Source organism: Mus caroli, unplaced genomic scaffold, assembly GCF_978045245.1.
Source record: "Mus caroli unplaced genomic scaffold, Mus_caroli_1 scaffold_13, whole genome shotgun sequence".
Lineage (NCBI taxonomy): Eukaryota > Metazoa > Chordata > Mammalia > Rodentia > Muridae > Mus > Mus caroli.
This window is the reverse complement of record NW_028227268.1, coordinates 6,742,273-6,762,887: the sequence shown is the minus strand read 5'-3', so window position 1 is coordinate 6,762,887 and position 20,615 is coordinate 6,742,273. Positions and strand designations below refer to the sequence as shown.

The 20,615-nt window shown below is 53.1% G+C and overlaps 3 protein-coding genes across 3 annotated transcripts; 2 read left to right on the top strand and 1 right to left on the bottom strand.

Moving 5' to 3' along the window:
• The first annotated feature begins 450 nt into the window (after positions 1-450).
• Positions 451-2,419, top strand: LOC110304579 (small ribosomal subunit protein eS17-like). The gene is made up of 3 exons (XM_021175973.1): positions 451-691; positions 742-832; positions 2,296-2,419. Exons 1-3 carry the CDS (start codon positions 451-453, stop codon positions 2,417-2,419), a joined length of 456 nt encoding a protein of 151 aa, XP_021031632.1.
• Positions 2,420-4,780: 2,361 nt separating this feature from the next.
• Positions 4,781-8,855, bottom strand: Ush1g (USH1 protein network component sans). The gene is made up of 2 exons (XM_021177065.2): positions 8,692-8,855; positions 4,781-6,002 (listed from the first exon to the last, which is right to left on the bottom strand). The coding sequence occupies exons 1-2, from the start codon at positions 8,853-8,855 to the stop codon at positions 4,781-4,783; spliced, it is 1,386 nt and encodes a 461-aa protein (XP_021032724.1).
• A 1,530-nt stretch (positions 8,856-10,385) lies between these two features.
• Otop2 (otopetrin 2) lies at positions 10,386-19,032 on the top strand. The gene is made up of 6 exons (XM_021177062.2): positions 10,386-10,698; positions 11,545-11,681; positions 13,379-13,437; positions 13,814-13,947; positions 16,002-16,879; positions 18,862-19,032. Exons 1-6 carry the CDS (start codon positions 10,386-10,388, stop codon positions 19,030-19,032), a joined length of 1,692 nt encoding a protein of 563 aa, XP_021032721.1.
• The last annotated feature ends 1,583 nt before the right edge of the window (positions 19,033-20,615 follow it).

Sequence of the window (20,615 nt, the reverse complement as noted above, 5' to 3'; positions counted from 1 at the left end):
GCTTGTACTATGGCGCAAAGGTAGAGGTTAGAGAACAACTTATGGGAGCTAGTTTTCTTCTTCTACCATGATCCTGGAAATCAAACTCGGGCTACCAGGCTTGGCAGCAAGCACCTTTATCCACTAAGCCATCTCACTAGACCCCAGATTTTATGAGCACATATGGCTAGATATAGGTATATGTATATAAGGCAAGGAGCAATTTAATCTTCAGAGGAAGAAGGAGGAGGAGGGGAGGGAGGAGGAGGAGGAGAAGAAGAGGAAGAGGAAGAAGGAGGAAGAGAAAGGAGGGGAGGAGGAGGGGGGGGAGGAGGAGGAGGGAGAGGAGGAGGAGGAAGAAGAAGGAGAAGGAGGAGGAGAAGGAGAAGAGGAGGAGAACAAGGTGAAGAAAAGAAGGAGAAGAAAAGAAGGAGGAGGAGGAGGAGGGCTCTTTTACCGAGACCCGCCAACATGGGCCGCGTTCGCACCAAGACCGTGAAGAAGGTGGCCCGGGTCATCATCCAGAAGTACTACACGCGCCTGGGTAAAGACTTCCACACCAACAAGCACGTGTGCGAGGAGATCGCCATTATCCCCAGCAAAAAGCTTCGGAACAAGATAGCCGGCTATGTCACACATCTGATGAAGCAGATTCAGAGAGGTCCTGTGAGAGGTAACTTTATCAAGTTGCAGGAAGAAGAGAGAGAGAGAGAGAGAGAGAGAGAGAGAGAGAGAGAGAGAGAGAGAGAGAGAGAGAGAGAAGAGATAATTATGTTCCTGAGATCTCAGCCCTAGACCAGGAGATCATTGAGGTGGATCCCGACACCAAGGAGATGCTGACGCTTCTGGACTTGGACAGTCTCTCTAAACCTTAACACCACGTGGAGCTGTTTAATCTGTTATGCCATATTTTCAATAAACCTGAAAACAAAAAAAAAAAAAGGAGAGGAGGAGGAGAAGGAGAAGAAGGAGAAGAAAAGCGGAAGAAGAAGGAGGAGGAGGATAAAAATTTTCTCTTTATCTGTGTCTGAAGTCCCCTTGGTTTCTTAGACTCTACCTGCTACTGTGTCCAGGATCCCATCCTTGAGCTACATTGGCCCCTGGAGACTCAAGCTCCCATTGCCTCCAGTTTAGTCTCTGAACATTGACACCCCAGCCCACTCTGTATTGTCTTTGAAAGTCTTTCTTAACCCCTAGGTCCTCCCCTGGGCTGTATGGGCAGGGACTAGTGTACCTTTCCAGAGTTGGGAGCAATAATTAAGATGACAAGTAGTAGTCACAATTGCACATGCTGTGTATCCCTGGCTGGTTGAATGGTATCTTCACTCCTTTGGTGGCCTGGGTAGAAGGACTTCGTGGCCAAGAAGACCTGTGTTCTCTACCTCGGAGAGCCTCATTTTTCTCATCTGTAAAGTGGAGATGACCTACAACCACTAGGTGGTTGCTAAGCAACCAACACAGCACCTACATCCTATATATCTTTCTAATTGGTGCTGGGTTGGGTACTTCATCCTGGATGGAACAAGATGACCCCAGACTTGGCTGAGAAAGCAGAGCCTACTGCCCACCTGTTTGGGAAAACATCCCTGAGAGAAGAAAGTACCAAATTTGGCACCCCAAAAAGTCTTAACAGGGATAATTAAGGAAATCGAGACACTTATTGGAGACTCCCCTGGAATGAGAAAGCTCAGATCCTGGGTAACAGGCGGAAACCTCAGGAGAATGGCTTCTTGTCCGCTTTCAGGAGGGCCTGGTGGGAAGAGATAACGCCATCCTGCCCTCAGCTGCTACAGGTTTGGGGACCAAAGCAGAGGAGAGGCAATGGCAGAGAGATGCCAGGAATGATCCCGACAGACGTGTACAGAGGTGAGGGGCTCAAGGACTCCTCTGATGAATAGACCTGACACCTCCCACCTTCCACCCCAACCTTTCTTATCCACCACCCACTCCCCAGTGCCTAACGAACAGAACGAAAGCATTACAACATCGGAGAACATGCTGTACCAAAAATATAATCAGTCTGAGGGAAGGGTTTGGGGTACAACGGCGAGGGTCACAGCATCTGGCCCACCCCAGGGCAGGGAGAACCAGGAGGGGCCAAGGAAGTAAACAGTCAGAAGAGGTGAGAAAGAACAGTACCTGGGGCTCTGAGAAAGAAGAGTCGGCACTTGGAGGTGGCCCCAGGCTTGGGCCCAGAAAACAAGAAGGCTGGGGGGAGGGGTAGACTCAAGGTGGTGGTGGGACAAAAGCCACCTCCTCCACACTCAGAACTGGGTGTACAGGACAGTGCACCTCCAGACAGAACACAGAGGTCTCTGGGGGTCTTCCCTCGGCCCAGTCTAGGGAGTTGAAGGAGGAGCTAGAGGCTCTCTGCTCTCCAAGCAAGAGTCTGGGATGGAGACCCACTGCTGACAGGAGGGGCAAATCCATGGAAGGATAGATATGACTCTGCACGTGTGTGGCTCCTGAGAGACTTAGCCACATCCATAACCTCGGTGATATTGCTGTGAGGACACATGCTAAGGAGGCCCTCTGGGCTAGCCTTTGCTCTGGCTTTCACCTCCATACCATTCCAGGGCTGGACACATGGGGAATTCTCCCTTTTACATGATCCACAGAGAATCAAGAGCAGCTGGGGCCCCTCCAGATCCTGAGGGAATCTTCTAACCAGACCCAACACACACACACACACACACACACACAGAGAGAGAGAGAGAGAGAGAGAGAGACAGACAGACAGACAGACAGACAGACAGACAGACAGACAGAGAGCGCCTTGGGAGCCTGGGCACAACCAGGACCTCAGGTTCTCTACATCCACCAAGATCTTCCTCACAGAACTTCCCCACACTGGGCCTGACACAAACTGTCAAGCCCCTGCCTGTCTTGGTCTGGGAGACACCATGGCAGTTAACAGGTGCCATTCTACAGCCAGAGATTTCCAGGCCTGGGGGCCACAATTCTGCTGTACCTTGCATCTAGATCCCCTGGTCCTCTGAAAGCCCTGGGGAGACAAGGCTTCATGGTGGAGTTGGATGAAGTTAAAGGAGACAGCCTGGGCCCCCAGAATGAGCTGGGAGGAGGACTAATTACTCCAGCCTACCCCAGCATGGCTTTCCAGCTGTGGCCACGGCCAGTGGATGAAAAGAGGGCACTGGCCTTTTGTAGGAGGGGATGTGCTGGGGAAGGAAAGATGGAGCATTTGGCTGAAGAGTCTGACTGGGGAACCTCCTTCTTGGGCGCATGAGGAGGGGGTACCCAAACTCTTCTGTTATAGTAAGTAGGAGGCAATAGGGTTCCAGCCTGAGAAAGAACAGGAGCCCCCCTCCCCCGAAGGCTGGAGAAGACAGGTGGAGCAGGTAATGGACCTGTGACTGGTCAAGCTCCCTCCTGCTCTATCTCTACCTCAGCTGTGATGTCATCAAGTCCCTCAGGGTCAATCAGTCCCTGCTCTCCTTCCAGGGCTGACCCTCCACCAATTCTCTTGTAATTCAGAGCTTTTCAATGAAGGAGACTCGGGGGCTCCAACAGCCATCAGAAGTGCTGCTCTGGGGTACTGTGGTCCCTCCGGGTGCCTCAAGGCTACACCTCTGCTTCAGCGTGCACACCGGGTTTCAGAGGGAAATGACCCATGTGACCCTTGCTCCTGGAGAAGGGACAGCTGGAATGGCGATGGTGAGGACCTCTTGGCCCCACCGTGGGTTGTGGCAACTTGCAATTCATTTGGTCTGAGGAGAAGAGCTCTTTCATCTGTGGAGAGATAGACAGAGCCTGGGTTTAGAAGATAGCCTTCAAAGACCTCATTTCCTCCAAGACAGCCACTCTGATGACTTGGCCACCCGTCTCTCTGTAGACCGGTGGTCAGAAATGGGGGACGCCGACTCCACCCCTGCCCCAGCCATTTGGGGTAAAGATCTTGCGTACCAAGTAGAAGGGTAGTGGGCTTGAGGGATGCTGTAGTGGGCAGGAGTAGGGAAGGGTTTGGGCAGCAATGAATGCTTCTACAGCCACAGTTGTGCCTCCAAGATTGCTGTTGTAACTGTTGGGAGCACAGTGTGGGGAGCACAGAGTGGGAACAGCGGGTAGAACACACTGCCTTGAGGCTGTGGGAGGTTGAGAGGGGCTGCAGCTGCTGCTGTGGCCTCCTCCCCAACTGGCTTCTCCCCGGGCCCTGGAGCCAAAACTAACTCCAGATCAGGTCACCTTGGCAAGGGGCAGTGGTGAAGCCTGGGGTGAGCTACAGTCTAATCTCCATTCCTCTGCTTGCTCACCTGTGGCACACTGGGAATGGGGCTCAGGACTCAACAAAAGCACTTGCTCAAAGATCTGGAAAGGGGCAGCTTTGAGGCTTGGGCTGTAGCATAGTCGGTAGAGAGTGCTTGCCTAGTGTGGGCTAAGCCCTGGGTTCAGACGCCAGCACTTGGCAGGTCAAAGGATCAGAAGATAGCTCACAGCTACATAACAAGTTCAAGACCAGCTTGGGCTACTTAAGACCCTGTCTAAACGGCTTTGAAAATCCTACCCATGATTCCTGTACATGTATTCCATCCATACTAAAATGCTTATTTTTTTTCCTCATTTGGATTATCCCAACGCTGTCAACAGTGATAAGAAAGCCTCCAATTATTAAACAGGCAGGGTTTTGTGTTATTTTTTTTTCTCTCCTAAGCTTGTGTTAAATTACAACAACGAGGCCTCTTGTAGTTGATTACAGCTTTGATGGGTTTTATGCAATGTGGTGTTAAGCCGACTCCCATTCCTGAAAAGGTTGACCCCACCCACCCCTCCTCCAGACTGACACTCACAGCTCCGTGTCCTCCAGGGCCAGGGGTCGCTCCAGAGCCTGCCTGCGCTTCCTCACGGCCCCCAGGATCTTCTTCCGAGGCCCCAGGGGCACGCTGATGCTGCGCAGGTCCAGGTCAGAGCACAACATCAGAGCCTCTAGGTCAATCTTCTCGTGCCGCAGGAGAGAGGCAAAGTCTTCCATGTGCAGCGAGGCCAGGAAGGTCTCCAAGGGGCTGGTCTCGGGCTCCAGGTCCTCATCCAAGCCCAAGTCTAGCTCATCCCAGGGCAGCTCTTCCCCGCAACTGCGGTCCTGCAAGCTGTTGGCACTGCCTAGGCTGTCGTCGTCCAGGCTGGGGGAACTATGCAGCCGACCCCGCGGCGTGCCTGCTCCATCCAAACCCCCGTCCTCTCGGCCCAGCCCGTGCAACCCGCTGCTCACGTAGTTCCTTCGAAACACCATGGTACCCAGGCCAGGGCGGGTAAACAAAGAGTCGTGGCCTGAGTCGGTGCTGACCTCCGAGTGAGCAGGCTCGGCAGCCAGCGTGGCACGGGAGACGCTGTCCTCGTCCGAGAGGAACATGTCCCTGAGTGGGGCACGGCCCCACTCCTTGGGGTTGGCGTAGGTGCCCTGGCGCACAAACATCACATCACTACCCAACTGCAGGCCCGAGAGCGATCGGACGCTTTTGCGCCCGTCCTCGGAGACCTTGAAGGTGCCCTCGCCCCCCTGCTTGCGCCTCTCCAGCTTCTTCTGGATCTTGGCCTTGCCCTTGGCCGTACCGTGCAGCGTGGCCTGCGAGTAGGGCAGCTGGCTGCCCAGTGTCATGTGCTGCAGCCGTCGGCTCAGGGTGCTGGACGTGAGGCTGGAGAAGCTGAGAGTATCGGAGCGCTCGGCCAGCTCGCGCCGATAGCGCCGCTCCATGCGCTCGTGGTGCTTGCGCTGCATCTTGGCGCACTCGCGAATGCGCCGCTCCGCCTCGCGGAAGGCCTTGTCCTTCAGCTTGCCCACCAGCTTGGGGTTGAGGCTGCTCTGCTTGGCCGCGATGGAATCCAGATAGCGTACGCACTCCATGTGGCCCTTCATAGCGGCCATGTCCAGTGGCGTGTGGTAGTCATTGTCCAGGCACCAGATGTTGGCCCCAAAGGATACGAGGAAGGACAGGCAGTGCAGGTGGCCATTGGAAGCTGCCAGATGCAAGGGTGTGTTTCCCCAGATGTCACACTTATCCGGGTCACCCCTGTAGGGACAGCAGGTGGAGAGGTAGGATGAGTCCCTTTAGCAAGCCAGACCTGGGGTCCGATTGGAATATTGTGGGGAGGAGGAAGAGAAAGAGGAGGAGAAGGAGGAGAAGGAGGAGAAGGAGGAGGAGGAGGAGGAGGAGAAGGAGGAGGAGGAGGGGAGGGGGAGGAGGGGGAGAAGGAGAAAGAGAAGAAGAGGGAGGAGAAGGAGGAGGAGAAGAAGAAGAAGGGGAAGGGGAAGGAGGAGAAGGAGAAGGAGAAAGAGGAGGAGAAGAAGGAGAAGGAGGAGAAGAAAAAGGAAAAGAAGGTAAACCCCTGGACCTGGAATGTAGCAGCCACTAAAGCAGAAGTTCTTAACCTATGGATCACGACCCTGTATCTCGTATTTTACATTACGATTCATAACAGTAGCAAAATTAGTTATGAAGTAGCAACAAAATAATTTTATGGTTGGTGATCACCACAACATGGGGAAACTGTATTAAAGGGTCTTAGCATTTAAAGGGTGGTAGCATTAGGAAGATTGAAAACCATTACCCTAAAAATAAACCCATGGGGCTGAGACCTAGACTTCCAGACCAGCAGGTTTGAGTCAACAGATGCTTCAGGATTACCGAAAACTTTGTGTGTGTGTGTGTGTGTGTGAGAGAGAGAGAGAGAGAGAGAGAGACGGAGACAGAGACAGAGACAGAGACAGAGACAGAGACAGAGACAGAGACAGAGAGACAGAGAGACAGAAAGAGACAGAGAGACTGAGAGAGCTAACCCACAAAGGGGCGGGGCTACCTAGGAGGTGGGGTGGGGCGGGCCTTCCCCTAGAGAACTGAGGCTGGGAATCTCAGGGGATAAATATTTGATGCGCTGAGAGAAAGGAGTGAATTATTCATGGACCCTGCGGGGAGCTGGCCCAGAGTGGTGGTGGGCCAGGCCCGAGTCTGGGTCTCTAGGCAGGTGCGGTGGCCTGTGAAGCCACATGTTACAGGGTGACTGTGTCAGAGAACTAGAGGGTGGTGTGTGTGTGTACGTTAAGGCTTAAGCCTGGAAGAGCATGAGAGGGTGCGCGCTGGTACACAGTGGGCACCGCCATGTCTGCAGGGAGCGGGGCCAGGCCTGGCAATGCCAGTGTTAGAGCAGGTGTCGGGTCTTGGCCTGAGCCAGAAGGGGACTGTGGGGACAGCCAGAACTAGAGAGGAAGAGGGCGGCGACCTGGCCACGCTGCTCTCCCTAGTTCAGGCTGCCCTACGGAGCTTTGCCCCCTCCCTCTCTAATGCCCTTCACATCTGACTCCAGCCCACCCAGCTCTGCTGGCTTCCGTGGGAATCTTGCCTCTCTCTCGGGGTTTAGCAAGGGGCCCTGCCCCACACCAATGAGGCCACAAGGCCAGCTCAGGTCTGGGGGAAGAATCACTCCCTTACCTCAACACGGCCCCTCCCACAGCTTCCCCCTCTGATTACCAAGTCCGGTAGGATCCTGTGGGGAAGGGTGTCTCAGCAACAGACCCTCCCTCATCGAGCACACATCCTTGTCTCTCTAGAACCTCAGGGCTTTGGACAGCTCTCTTTCCTTCTCTACCCCCCCTCCCCGCAACTGCACGAGACTCCCATGATCCTCTATGATGGATGGGGCAGGGGATATAGTAGCACTGTGTGCCCTCCTGGAGTCAGGCTCTGTCTCAGCTGTACCATTCCACACTGTCCCCACATGCTGCTAGACTGAAGGAGCAGACACAGAAGAAGAGGGGACCATGTCCCTACATATCCAGGGTCCCCTCCAATTCCGTGGTCAGCACAATCCCTGCCTCTGACCTTGACCTTGACCCCTAGATAGAGCCTGAGACGTTCACATGAGCCCTCTTGAGACATCCTTTTCCTGTCTAGGCCACACCAGTCCTACTAAACTGTTGGTGGGTAGGATATTTCCAGTAATGTGATTTAGTCCCCTTCCCCCACCTCAAACCACTTTAGTGACCCTGAATCTACATTGCCTGACTCCTCCTCCAGACCCCTGGACTCTGTGCCCACCCTCCCTCCCAGGACAACGCCAGAGAGAGGATGGGGTGGAGGGCAGATGTCCTTTCTGCACACTACAGTTCCCCACTCCTGGGTCCTGCAGAGGAGGAGGGGTACAGAGAGTTAATCACTGGCGGAACCAGTGACATTTGGTAGTGTGGACAGTGCCTGTAAACCCCAGAAGGCACAGGTCATGGTGAAGGCCAGTCTGTGGGAGCTATCGGAGTCGTAGGGACATCCTTTCTGGCTGCTAGATTGGGAAGTAGGCAGCAAAGGTCTCTCATTCCTGGCCTTCCCAGTTCAAGGCCCCTGGAGACTTCCCAGCCTTCTCTCTGGTTCCCACCTACCTTTCACTCTTGCTTCCAGGCACCCCCCCAAAAAATGTCTTTGACTTTTGAATAACTCTGCAGCCCCCATCCTATAATCATGGATCCCATCCCCAAATCGAAGTTCCTCTCCTCTAATCCCTGCATCCAGTCCACAACTGTCACAAGCTCAGTTTATGTTCCCTCCACCTGTGTCTCTCAAAGTACAGCAGGCTGCACGGCCCCACCTTAGGGTCTTTCCGTAGGGGGAAAGGGCAGCTCAGGCAAGAGGGTGAGCGATGCCATGAGGTTTAGGACACGGGGTTCCAGGAAGTTCTTCCTGGTCTTCCTAGCTAGGCAGTGGGCATACTCACCCGCGGCTCACAATGAGGCGCAGCGACTCCAGGTTGCCATGGTAGGCAGCCCAGAGAGTCGGGGTCATGCCATCCTCGTCAGGGGCATTCAGCTCCTTCCGGGTGGCCTCCTTAAGGAGTTCCAGATAGCCATCCCTGGCGGCCCGGTGATACTGGTCATTCATGGCGCCCGAGTTGGACGGGACGGGCAAGGGGCAGCGAGAAATGTCCCCGGACGGGGAGGACAGCCGGGTTAGGGCTGAGACATGAGGTTGAGGGAAGGGGCTTGGCAGGGGCCTGAGCCGCCAGCCCCTGCTGCCGCAGATGGTGGATGCGGAGCGCCAGAGCCACGACTACAGACTACCAGGACATCTGAGCTGCACACCGGGGGAGGGAGGGGGGAATCTCTCACTGCCCAGGGAGCCGCCCAGGAGCTTCCCCTGGGTCCTAAACGCCATGCTTTTCAGCACACAGACGTGACTCAAGTGAAATCCAGCTCTCTTGCTCCAAAAGTGTCCACTCTGGCGTTGCAGCCCTTGAAGCCCAATATAGGGACATTTAATACAGCCTAGACAGAACTCCGGGTGCTGGGTTCCCTGATTTCTTCACCAGTCAAAAGGACAGGTGAAGAGCTGACGAATGATGTGTGAGGGTGGGATGGAGAGACAATTCTGATCTGGAGGACAGAGGGCCCAGAGGAGCAGGAGGACCCACCGCAAGACCTTCATCCGCAAGCAGGGCGCAGCAGTCCTGTGGTCAGCCTACACTCGTGGGGGGTCAAACAACAGTTCTCCAGCAGGGGGCGCTAAACGACTGCAGCCCGATTGAGGGCACCGCGTGGGACCCAGACTTTGCAACATCCAACCAGCATCTCTGGGCAGCAGTAGTAGGGATACAGGAAGACCGAATTCGGATCACTCTGAGGGCAGGTGGGAAAAGGGGAACTGTTGTCCCGATCTCGGGACAGCAAACAAGATCCAAAATTCCGTCCAGTTCCTGAGCTGCAACGGAGTCTAGGTGCAAGCGGGCAACGGGGGTGGGGGTCAGCTCTGCAGTCTTTGGGTGGGTGTGATCTCTAAGTGGGCGCTGGGGGGCATAGGACCCTCTGTGTACAGCAGTATGGGGCCGTGCCCGAACCCTGGCAGCACCAGCACTACAGGGTGAGGGGATCTTAACAGGTAAATATAAATCTCACCTTATCTGGCTTCCCTAAATTCAGCTCGGAGAAAAGATGGATCATGTGAGTGGGACTGAGAGGTTTATGGAGCCGAGCTCTTGTGGCTGTAAATCACTCTGCCCTCTCCGGTATAAAGCACCGGTCCAGCCCGGCGTGGGAGAGAGGAGACGCTTGCTGCCCCTTGACCCCCAACTTGGTGTCGGCTTCCGGTGCAGCCAGGTGCGTGTCCCTGGCCAGGGGACTGTCAGATTTGGGGAGTGGGACTTTGTAAAGGATTCGGCCTAGGGTCGCTTCTTCTTCTCTCTGTACAATATTTCCAGGCCAGGTAGGGAAGGTGCAGCTTTCAGATTTTCTCGTTTTCCCCAGTGCTTGGTCCAGTACCCTTAGTCCCCACATTCCGGGGTCCCCAAATCCAGGGATCACATGGGAGGAAAGGAGAGCCCCCTGAGTTGACTTAGAATCCTGTCCTTGCCCCCCCCCCGCGCCCCGGCTTCGGACCTCGCAGTGATCCCTTCAACCTCCTCCAGTCGCCCCCACCATGTCGGAGGAACTGGTCCCGCATCCCAATGAGAGCCTGCCGGGGCCTCGGGCCAGCCCCCGTGAGGTGTGGAAAAAGGGCGGCCGCCTGCTGTCGGTGCTGTTGGCTGTCAACGTACTGCTGCTCGCCTGCACGCTCATCAGCGGCGGTGCCTTCAACAAGGTGGCGGTGTATGACACGGACGTGTTCGCGCTGCTCACCACCATGATGCTGCTGGCCGCGCTATGGATAGTCTTCTACCTCCTCCGCACCGCTCGCTGTCCAGACGCGGTGCCTTACCGGGATGCTCATGCTGGTCCCATCTGGCTCCGAGGTGCCCTGGGAGATGGGGATGAGAGTGGGGTGGACACTCTGGGGAGCTGCAGTCTGGGACTCGTGGAGGACCTTCAGGGTGTGACTTTGGGGTAGTCAGGTGTGCAGTGCCCTGGGAAGGAAGAGCAAACATGGCGGAGGGCTTCCTGCGGGAGGGGGTTCTAGGGGTTAAAGGAAGGAGCTTCATTGCCTTGTGTAAAGATTGGAGAGATGATCATAGAGAGAGCCTTCGTGAGGGGAAAAGCAGAAGACGATAGCAGCTGGCAAGGTCTGTCTAGAGGCCTTGCCCTTACCTGTGCAGAGAGGTGGGGGGGGGGCACATAGGATGTCCTTCCTCTTCCCAGTCAATCCTGCACCATGTCCCACCCACCTACTCATCTTTCAGTCCTTCCATTTGCCCACTCACCCACTCATCATCCGTTTATCTGTCCCCCATTCATCCATCCATCCACCCACCCACCCACCTGTTTATGCTCTCTCTCATCCATCCACCCAGTGGTCTCTCAATCCATTCATTTGTCTATCCATCTAATCATCTTTTCTTTCATTCATTCATCTCCAGCCATCCAGCCACCCACCTGTTCATTTATCCATTCAACCTTGGATCCACCCATTCATTCATCTTTCAGACATACAGTCGCCCATCCATCCATCCATCCATCCATCCATCCATCCATTCACTTGACCTCCTAACCTCTCCAACTCAATCCATTCTTCCTTCCAGTGATCCACCCATGCCCTATTCCCACCCGACTAACCCCTCACCCTTCAGAACCTATCATCCGCCCTGCAAGCCCCGCCTCCTGCCTCTCTGATACACCGCTCCCCTGCTGGCCCTGATTCCCAGGTGGGCTGGTGCTCTTTGGAATTTGCACCCTTGTCATGGATGTCTTCAAGACTGGCTACTACTCCAGTTTCTTTGAGTGCCAGTCGGCCATCAAGATCCTGCACCCCATCATCCAAGCCGTGTTTGTCATTGTCCAGGTGGGTAGAAGGAATGTCCCCAAGCCTCGTGCTTGGCAAGAGGTCAGGAGATCTGAGCCCCACACATACCCCGCCCCATCCCTGAGCAATTCAGCAAATGGCACTGGACTGTGGTAGAGATCATATGACCCCATAAACGAGGGGATACTGACTCACGAAGTGGCACCTAAATGTCAGCTTCTACTTAGGGGTGCTGTAATTTTAGTTCAGCCTAAGTGGTGTCAGTAATTAACACCCAAGAGGTGCAAGTTGTGACAGCTGGCCCTGTCTAATAGAACCTTGGATGTCTATGGGGGGAGGGGGGGTGTCAGTCTCTGCCTACTGCTGTGCTGTAGCCATGACCATGGCTGGGGCTTGTTTGGTCTCAGCCATAGCTCTGTGTTTGATATTTGTTTAGGAGGCAGGGCATCCCGTAAGTTACAGTTTTTCAGACAAGTTCAAATCAATTTCTTTTCTTTTCTTTTTCCCTTTGTGACTCACTTCAAGCAGCCCAGACTGGCTTTGAACTCCTGCTTTCGCCTCCCAAGTTGGGGAGATTTCAGTAGTGAGCCACACCTGGCTCTCAATTTTTTTTTTAATGTGTTGCATAAAGATAGTTTTGAAAGAGCTGACTAAGCCGAGGCAGGATTGCTCTTGCATAGGACCAGAAGAGAAGCTCACCTTCTAGTGTAAGCAAGGTGGCTACATGGATGAATGATGCCACTCACATGTGGCTGCAGCATTTAATATAACTTCAGTCTTTTACATTTTATAAGTCTGAAGAACGCTCAGGGAAAATGAAAACACAAAATACTTCCATGTCGGTTAGTCCCATGACAGGGGTTCAGAGGTCGTTAGAAGAGGGCAAGGCCTTTCTAATCCACAAAGGAAGAAGATGGCAGGGGATATGCACGAAGAGGCCAGAGGTGTGGACCAGACAGTCAGGAGTACAAGGTCATTCACCATTACATAATGAGCTCAAAGCCAGTCCTTGAGAAGCTGAGGCAGGCAGGCATCTGTGAATTTGAGGCCAGCCTAGTCTACAGATGGAGTTCCAGGGCTGCCTAGAGAGACTGTCTCAACAACAAAAATCCTCAAAGACCTTTCTTACCTTGAGACTTGAGGAAGACCAGGCCTGAGGCTGACCTTGTTCCCCAAAATACATCATTTGGTATGCAAGAAAACACTTGGCAGTCTATCACCCCAGCCCCGTGCCCACCCCCACCCCCCAATCTCATCAAGGTGAAAGTGTTTTACAGGTGACATTTTCTCAACCTTTAAGAAACAGAAAGAGGACTGGAGAGATGGCTCAGCGGTTAAGAGCGGTTACTGCTCTTCAGAGGTCCTGAATTCAAATCCCAGCAACCATATGGGGCTCACAGCCATCTGTAATGAGATCAGATGATCTCTTCTGGGGTGTCTGAAGACAGCCACAGTGCACTTACATATAATAAATAAATAAATAAATAAATAAATAAATAAATAAATAAATAAATCTTTAAAGAAAGGGGGAGAGAGAGACCCTTTTAAAAAAATGTTTCAGTGTAGAGTAGAAAGAGAAATTATTCATTCTCCTTTGTAAAGCTAAAATAAACCTGACCATTTAGTATACGGGTTATTGGGGTAGACGAAGCATCACACTGGGTGTGGGTAGGCTTTGGTGTCTGGAGATTAGCCCACGTACACAGTCCTGCGCCTGCCCCCCTCTCTCTGTGCAGACTTACTTTCTCTGGATCTCCGCTAAAGACTGTATCCATACCCACCTGGACCTGACCCGGTAAGAACCACAGCTTAGTGTCTGAGGGCCAAGGGCTCACCTAGCATGAGAGAGCGGGCTTGTTGTCCTGGGTGTGGCCCTTCTCTTTACATCCTTTCCTCCCTGCCCTCTTGCTTTCCACTGACTGAAGGGTGCCCTTTCCCCTAGTGGGGTCTAAGCCACAGGACACCCACTGGCCCTCTGTTAGCTGACACCCCACTGGGCTGAGTCTTGCTTCCAAGTTCACCATTCCTGTTCATATGGGCCCTTCTGCCTCCTCACTTCATAAGCCCACCTTCCAGGAGGGCTCTTGACCCTGCCTTGCTTTGCCAGGGACCCATCATGAGTCCAAGACCTCATGAGCTTTTTAATCACCTCATCCATCATCCTGAAACAGGTGTGGGCTCATGTTCACCCTCGCCACCAACCTTGCCATCTGGATGGCAGCCGTAGTGGATGAGTCCGTGCACCAGGCCCACTCCTACAGTGGTTCCCATGGCAACACCAGCCACACCCGCCTCACCCCTGACTGTAAGTTCCCGGTTAACACCAGCCCTGTGGCTGCCAGGCATTGGATGGCCGCTTTGCGTATTCATAGTCAGTCAACCATGTCCTTGCCAGGGCATGGTGGTAAAGGTAGAGGCTGGGGACCTCTTCCCACCCCGGGCACTCCCTCAGAAGTGTGGGTGAGGTGACAAGGAACAAGAGTGTATAATGTGCTTCCTCATCCTAGAGGGTACAGTCTAGGCCATACTGTCCAGATCTCCATCTGACCGCCGCGAAGGAGCCCTGACTTTCCTCACAAAGGGCCAGGGTGAGGGAGTTGAGGAAAGAGAAGGAAGGCAGAGTGGCTTAGCCATTCCAGCATGTGGAGGAAGGAGAGGCAGGAAACCACCCCTAGTGTGATGACGTCATGATGATGTCACTTGGGCCTATGACTGTCGTGCGCAGTGCAAAGTGCTTCAGATATTCTATGTAACCACTTCTTTTTGGAGATATATACTACTAATGTTCCTGTTTTATAGAAGCAGTAACTAAGCACAGAGAGGCTAAGTCGTTGCCCAGGGTCACAGAGCCTAAAACTGAAGTGCTCAGATGTATCTTTGCTTATAGCCAGTGAGCTACCCTAAGGAAGAACATCCCTCAGGGTCCTCTGTGTCTAGTGCTCTGGACTTCTCCTCTCTCCAGGACCAAACTAGATAACTAAGACACCCACAAACACCTGGAAACCCTCTGTCACAGGGGAGGCTTCAGAAATTAGAAGCATGGCCCTAGCCTGCAAGGACACCCCAGCCTAGAAGGGCTGATGAGGGCCTACCTGGTGTATATACAGGGAATCCCGATGAGGGTGAACACAGCCCCAGGCAGGCGGTCATCTTAACAGACGAAACTGGATCGAGGGAGGCTGCGGTATTGGGAGTTGTCATTTTTTCTTGGCTCACCCACTACAATCCTCAGACCACACTGAGCCTCAGCTTCTTCATCCGCGGATCCAGCTTGGGGTGGGACCAAAAAAGGCCTTTGCTGAGGTCCTGGGTGTCCTAGACAGCATATTCTGGATCCCCCCCTTGGTGCAGCACAAACTGAAGGGACGTCGGGAATCGTGGTGGGGGCCTGCACACAGCACCAGGAAATGTTGGGCTGTCAAATGCGGGCAGAGCTGTAGAGAGTGGACCTGAGGGAGATTGCTTCCTCCCTCAGAAGGAGTCTGCCTATCTCAGGGAACAAAGGGTTATGGGTGAGGAGGGATGAGAGAAATGGAGGGGAGCAGATTTGTAGTTCTGGTTTTCTTTTTAATCTGTGCAGTGTGAGTATGTATGTGTGTGTTCTCTGTGTGCACACGTGGTGTGTGTGGCCAGAAAACAGCTTCCAAGAGTTGGGTCTCTCCTTCGATCACGTGGGTCCTAGGTCTTCAGACTTAGCAGCAAGCCCCTTTACCCACTGACCCATCAGATTTCCACCTTGCTTTCTTATCTCACTAAACCTGGACCTCACAGCTGCAGCTGGACTGGCTGGCCAGCAAGCCCCAGGGATTTCCTGCCTCTGCCTCCCCAGAGCTGGGATTCCAGGCATATACCACCACGTCACTATGCCAAGCGAACCTCCCCCAGGGCTGCTAGCTCTCTACATACGGCTCTCCCCACATGTGCTGCTAGCTCTCTATGGCTCTCCCCACATGTGCTGGCCCAGCACTCCAGCTGCTGGGACCAGCCTCCCTGCCCCCCCCCCCGCCCCCTGCCCCCACTGTTACCATCACTTCAGTTTGTGCCGCACCAAGGGGAATTCAGTGCTGTCTAGGACACCCGGGGCCTCAGCAAATGCCTCTTTTGGCCCCAGGTACTGTGGAGTCAAACTCAGGTTCTCACACCTGTGGGCCAAGAACCTTTCCAAACTGAGTGAGGCTCCTCTCCCTGCTTCAGGTTTTTGTTACTTTGTATCTTTAGCTCAGCCTTGTCTTGCAGTGTCTGGCACAATGACTAATTATGGACTGAATGGAGATGCCAGAGTGAAGTCCTTTGGGCTGGCAGAAAGAACCCCTGGCCTCGGGGAGGCTAGCGTCCAGTCCTGTGTCCTTCTCTCCACAGCAAAGCGTGCAGGAGGCACAGCTGAAGAAGACCCGTGCCTCTGCAGCACTGCCATCTGTCAGATCTTCCAGAAAGGCTATTTCTACCTGTATCCCTTCAACATCGAGTACAGCCTCTTTGCTTCCACCATGCTGTACGTCATGTGGAAGAATGTGGGAAGGCTGCTCGCCTCCACCCACGGCCACGGCCACACACCGTCCAGGGTCAGCCTGTTCCGGGAGACCTTCTTTGCCGGCCCAGTCTTGGGCCTACTCCTCTTTGTGGTGGGGTTGGCTGTCTTCATCCTCTATGAGGTCCAGGTGAGTGGAGAGAGAGGCCACACCCGACAAGCCCTGGTCATCTACTACAGCTTTAACATTGTCTGTCTGGGGCTCATGACTCTGGTCAGCCTGAGTGGCTCAGTCATCTATCGTTTTGACCGTCGGGCCATGGACCATCATAAGAACCCGACACGGACCCTGGATGTGGCCCTGCTAATGGGCGCCGCCCTGGGCCAGTATGCTATCTCCTACTACTCTATCGTGGCTGTGGTGGTGGGCTCTCCCAGAGACCTGCAGGGGGCGCTCAACCTGTCCCACGCTCTACTCATGATTGCTCAGCACACCTTCCAGAATGTCTTCATCATTGAGAGCCTCCATCGGGGACCTCCTGGGGCTGAGCCTCGTGAAATGCCCCCCAAGGAGCCCTGCCAAGGCATCACCTTTGCTAACCTGGATGCTATCCGCACCTTGCCTTCCTGTCCACCCACCCCCAGGCTGGTCATTCCCAACCCAGAAAGTCCTCAGGAAGCAGTAGCTATCATCTCGGCCCCCAGGTGCCACTGGCGACGTCGGTGCCTGAAAGACATCTCTCTGTTTCTCCTGCTCTGTAACGTCATCGTGAGTAGTCCAGTGACGTGGGGGGTGTATGGGTTGGGGGGCACCCCTAGGTTGGGGGAGAATTGATGACCACTTAACCTTCTCTGTCTTGCCCCAAACTCATTCTAGAATCTTCTATAAGAGCTGGTTCAGAGAGGGACAATTGTAGCTTCTAGGCACACAGCATTTCAGGGCACAAGGACAGAAGGCAATCCCCAGCCCTCTGGCAAGCTGATGGAGGGATCCCAGGGAAGGCTGACATGGAGGGGGAGGGGGAAGTGAGAGGAGCCGAGAGCTGTGTGGGGGTGAGGGCCCTCACCCCCAGGTGGGAGGTGTGACAGCTCCCAGGATCTTGTGACCTGCCTGCTTCTCAGAATAATTGGAACAGCCTCAGGAAGTCACAGAGATCAGGGTAAGTGTGAGCAGCCCGTTGGCAGGGTACAGTGGAGGGCCAGCTGGGAAGAGCGGCGTGTACAGCAGCTGCCCCCTTCCAGGTGACTCGGCAAAGTGAGAGTCGTCATCCGGCACAAGTCTGTTCTTTGGAAGGAAACACCCCAAGCAGAAGCCCTCATAAGAAGAGGGTACCCTCCAAAGAGAAACACTCCTAGCATAGCTACACCCAATATAACCATGCCCCAACATAGACACAGTCCCCAACACAGAAATATCTGACACAGAACCGTGAACCTGCAGGGACTGTCAGTCAGCCTCTGGGACTGTAGGTCCCATGCCCCCAGGATTTGCCCAACCCTCAGACAGAAAATAATAGGAAAAAAATCTGATCCTATTAAACAGGAATTTTTCCTTGTCATTATGCCCTAAATAGAACAAAGTATCAGCAATTCCCATAATATTTTTATATTGTGAACACAGTAATTTGAAGTATACAAAAGGATGTCTGTATATAAGTTATTTTATGTATCGTTTTATGTAAGGAACTTGAACTGTGTGCTGGGTCCCTGAAATGTTGTTTCTGGGGTGAGATCTTTCACCAGTCCCCACCTACACCTACTGAAAACTGCACATCTCAAGTGGACAAAAAGCATCTCTAATGAAATCTGACTCCATACGAAACAGACAATTTTTTTTACTATATCCTACAGTAGAATATCCCTCATGTAGAAACACCCTTAACACAGGCATAGCTAACCCCCACCCCCTATGCAGACTTCCAACAGTCAATTTTACTTTAAAGAAAAATAAAATCAGTCATCAACCCCTGACCTTAAAAGTAGAAGCAATAAGGCTCAGAACTCATAGTGTCTGGGGCCCTTGGTGGTCTATGGTCTGCCTCTGCCCCTTCCCCACCTTCAGCCTAGCCTTTTGCTTGGGAGTTGTCTTCCAAAAGACCATTCTTTCTCCAAGTATCTGAGTTCAAATCACTCTCTGCAGCATGGTTCCCGTTGCTCATTTTCTAGAACAGAAACAAACTTGAGAGAGGATATGATATCCCCTGAGAATGGAGTTAATTGGCACAGGGGTGAGGCTAGCCTTGAACACTTGACCTTTTGTCCCATATCCTACACCCATAAGGTCTGAGTTCCTATCTAGGGGTGAAGCAGGAGTCTAGCCTTAGACTTCTCCTATACATTGAAGGGACAGGGAGTAAGTACCAGAGGAGGGTTGGAGCGGGGCAGCCTTAGGCTTGACTGGCTCTAGTCTACCACTAGCACTGAAGCACACATATGCCCAGCTCCTTCAGCATATATATCAATTTCTTACATCACCTATTAAAGCTCCCATCTGACAGGGAGGCCAGGATAAGAGGGTGGGAAGAGTGACTTCAGGTGGGTCCCCTGCTGAGGAGTGGGCCAGTTTAGTTAGACACACTTCCTCTGTTCCACAATGCTGGAGGTTAGCTCTGGGTGACACTCAGTCCTGGATGGTCACCAAACTAGAAGGCTAGATGTGATCCCGTTCTTTCCTGCTCAGCCAAGCTCACACAAGTCACAAGCAGGCTCCTGATGTATGCCTTTCTTCCCCACCCTCCCCACCCCCCACAGCTGTGGATCATGCCTGCCTTTGGCGCCCGCCCGCACTTCAGCAATACCGTGGAGGTGGACTTTTACGGTTACTCCCTCTGGGCGGCCATCGTCAACATCTGCCTGCCTTTTGGCATCTTCTACCGAATGCACGCTGTCTCCAGTCTACTGGAGGTCTATGTACTGTCCTGAAGCTCCACAGAGAGACAGAGCAGAGGAACGCCAGCACCTGGAAGTGAATCAGGCTGGCACTCGCTCTCTGCCTGCCCCAGACTAGAATTTTCACTAAAGTTTATTTTTCCAGGATGAGTTTTTAAAGTCAAAATCAAGACATGCCCATTTATTCCTGCATTTATTCTTAGAGCCTTGGGAGACAGAGGCAGGGAAACTGTTCCCTGCAGAATCCCCTAGGACCAGACAGGATCAGGAAATACCGTCTCTGACTCTATCTCTAATCCCAGCCACATGGCCTGTGTACTCTCTAGAGATGAGACCAATAAACCTGCAAGCAATCCCTTTGTCCCCTCTTCTTGTCTCAGCCTCACCTGGAATGATGGCAGGAGGTCTGAGCTGGTTCGGGGTTGTTTTCAGACATCCACCTTTTCAGTGGGTGAGCTGAGCTGAGTGTCCTCAGCAGGCTTTCTAAACAGTGGATAGCAGGGTGACTGGGAGGGACCAGCAAGTGCCTCCCAAAAAGATGAATGTGATCATCTTTCTTATGGTGCAGGAAAGTTAGGGAAGATTGATTTCATCTAATGCCCATGCTTTACAAAGAAGGAAACAGGCTTGTGGATATAAAGAACCAACGCCTTTCTACCAACAATAATAATTCATCAGCTGTGTGTGTATGTATGTGCACTTGCACATATGTGTAGTGGGTGTAGAGGTCAGAGGTCAACCCCAGGAGCTCTCCATGTTGTTCTCCCCCCTTTTGGGGTGCGCGCGCGTGTGTGTGTTCACGTGCATGCATGAGTGACAGCACATCTATGAGAGCATGTGCCCGCATCCTATTATTCCTTGAAACTCAGAGCTCACTCACGTGGCTAATCTTAGTAGCCCACTAACTCTGGGGATTCCATCTCTGACCTCTAAGGCTGGACTAACAAGAGTGGCCACAGCCAGGGGACATTCGTCATTTGTGTGAGTTCTGCAGATCTGTCTGGGTGCTTTAACCCGAGAGCCAGCATTGCGTTTGCCTGCGTGTATGCCATCAGATCCTGTGGGACTAGAGCTACAAACAGTCCTGAACCAGCATGGGGGATCCTCTGGAAGAACAGTCAGTGCTCTTCCCTGCTGAGCCACCTCTCCAGTTCCCATCATTGAAGACAGGGTTCCACCTGTTCCTCCTCCTGGCCCTTGTGTTAGAAGTGTGCTGCTGCACCCAGCTTTCCACGTGGGGTTGAGAGCTGCCGCAGGCCTTCACACCTGTGTGGCAATTGGGAGGATGACTGAGCTCGCCCCAATCCCTCAAACTTTTTTTTTAAATGAGCAGCAGAGGCTTTTGTTGTTGTTTTGGTTTGATTGATACATAGCAATTGTGGCATTTTTAGATCTGGGTACTGGCATATTGGTCACCTCAGACAGAGACTGTGGTGTTTGTGTGTTGGGAACATTCAAGGTCTCCTCTCCTTGCAGTTGAGAAATACACAATGGATTGTTGCCAGCCATTATTACCCTCCTGTGCTATAGAATCACAGGAGGTAATCCTCCTGCCCGACTGAGCCTAACCCCATTAACCCTAAGCAGCAGTTTTCCTTCTCAGGAATGTGAGGGTC